Source organism: Camelina sativa, chromosome 9, assembly GCF_030686135.1.
Source record: "Camelina sativa cultivar CO46 ecotype springtype chromosome 9, ASM3068613v1".
NCBI lineage: Eukaryota > Viridiplantae > Streptophyta > Magnoliopsida > Brassicales > Brassicaceae > Camelina > Camelina sativa.
Window position 1 is genome coordinate 27,959,754 of NC_141888.1, and position 2,315 is coordinate 27,962,068.

At 41.0% G+C, this 2,315-nt stretch overlaps 1 protein-coding gene across 1 annotated transcript; it reads left to right on the forward strand.

The window, feature by feature from the left end:
- On the forward strand, positions 1 to 1,874 carry LOC104711617 (uncharacterized). Its single transcript, XM_010428315.3, has one exon. The coding sequence runs from the start codon at positions 315 to 317 to the stop codon at positions 1,809 to 1,811; it is 1,497 nt and encodes a 498-aa protein (XP_010426617.2). The 5' UTR covers positions 1 to 314; the 3' UTR covers positions 1,812 to 1,874.
- The last annotated feature ends 441 nt before the right edge of the window (positions 1,875 to 2,315 follow it).

The window sequence follows — 2,315 nt, forward strand, 5'->3', positions numbered from 1 at the left end:
ACCATCTAACGTACGACGTGAAAATCTAGTGCTTAACGGTTCGTAATCAATTCTAGAATTTTGGTGTGTGCATAATCAACGTACGTATCCGTAGAGGCACGTATGTATTAATGTATAAAGGTCCACATTTTTTTTTTTTTTTTTTTTTTGTCTCTCTCTAGTTCGGTGAACAGATAAAACAAACTTTCCGAAACTAATCTCCCCAGATCAGCGTTGCTCCGGCGCGTCGTTTCTCACAAACATCATCTTTGGTTTCGTCCTATCTCTAGCTATCCACTGAACCAATTGGAGTCTTAACCGGCGGTTTATTCGTCATGGGTCTGGGATCCAAATTCGACGGTAATTCTGGTGAGTTGCTTCCTCCGGCAAGCGTCGACCGGAGATCCTCTTCACCTCTCCTTGCCTGCTTAGAGTCTTCAGTACCAGATCCGCGGTGGCCAAGCAAGCATCGTTGGTCAGCGTCTGAGTTAAAGGTTGCAAACCAAAGCGTCACTTCCTCTGCTCACGACTCCTCTTCTTCATCACCGGCGAAGTCTTTTCCTCCCACGGCTGTTGAGAAATCACTGGTGTCTGTTCAATCTACCCTCCCGGTGGATTCTATCGTTCAGAGAGATGAACCCAAACTGGCAAACTCTTCTCCTCCGACCAAAGGTATGAAGATTTCGACATTAGCGGATGGTGTCTCGCCAGATTTTGTCTGTTGTTCTTCCCACGTTACCGTGAATAAACCTCCTCTGGTGGTTCCGTCACTACCGGTTAATGACGAGACTGAACCGGTGTCTTCAAACCAACCTCCAATTGTACCTGTGGAGATTGTTGCTGTTGCATCTGACAGACCCAATGCCCCTAAGGATTTGGTTTCTCCACCTCTAAAAGGAGCTTGGGCGAAGAAGTTAAAATACACCTCCTCGTCTGCGAGTGGACTAGTAACGATTCCTGTTTCATCGAAGGAAGATGATCTTAGGTTTCCTTGGGCTGCTAAAATGGATCCGGCGGCAAGGAATCTTTACAGAGCTACCTCTCCAGAGTATATGGAAGACGGTACTCCAAAGGTAACGATACCAAGTCATGTCTTGTTGCAAGGTCTTGAGAATCAAAAGGAGTATGTCTTAGGTCAGTTCTATAGGTGTACTCCTCCTCCTGGCGGCTTGATCCATGCAGTGGTAAATAGAATTTGGGGTAGAAAGTGTAGAATCTTTATGCGTAAGTTAGAGGGTTCCAAATTTCTTTTCCATATCCCGAATGCTTCAACCAGAGCTTGGGTTCTTCAAAGAGGACTTTGGCATGTTGATGATTGTCTTATGTTTGTTGCTCCTTGGTCAGCTGCAGATACATTTGATATCCCGGAGATATCAACTATTCCTGTTTGGGTAACACTTAAGAATATTCCACACAGGTTGTATTCAATTCCAGGTATTAGCCACATTGCGTCAGGGTTAGGTGCTCCTATGGCTACTTATAAACCAAGACTTGACCCTTCTTTAATGGGTGAGGCCAAGATACTGGTGGAAGTGGAGCTGAGTAAAGCTTTCCCTCCTAGGATTGCTGCAGCTGACAAAAAGGGTAACATTTCTATGGTGAATGTTGAATATGCTTGGGTTCCAGCCATTTGTGGCGACTGTGGACAGCTGGGGCATAAGGCCTCCCGTTGTATGCAACCCCATGTGCCAAATGAAAATGGTTCAAAGCTGGCTTCAAAGGATGTTATCACTCCTACTATTGTAAGGATCTCTAATACCAATGATTTGGTCTCACCAACCACTCTTCAAACCGAGTCTCTAGTTGTTCTACGTCGTTTCATGCATGAATGAACATAATTCTTAAATAATTGTTTAATTCACTTTGAATAATGTGTGTGCATGAAGATTCACGTAGAATCATGTCTAGAGTTTCTGGGTTTTTGTCTTATTTGAATAGCAAACTAAGATGGAAAGAATCTGGGTAATTTATGATTAAAATTATAAGGATTAGAGTGGGTATGAATTATGTTAATCACTAACCGGTGATTCTTAATGTTGAACATACCATAAGCGCTGCCATGAAGTCACGATCAATAGTTATGACTTGGTAAAAATTATGGCTTATAGTTTTGCTTCCGCTGCAAAATTTTAGTTTATATTAAAACGTAACTGGGTAATTTGTGTTATGTGATATTAACACAATATAAAATAATATATACCCATTAAAATAATTAATTATTTTAATGTTTATATGTATATAACTTATTAGTCATCAAAGTGGCCTTGTTATATTACATATAGACAATAAAATTTAAAAGATTTATTAATTGATCATTATTAAAGAGATGCTAAAAA

Excerpts from the sequence above, each read along its gene's own strand:
- LOC104711617 (XM_010428315.3), top strand. The coding sequence starts at position 315 with ATGGGTCTGGGATCCAAATTCGACGGTAATTCTGGTGAGTTGCTTCCT.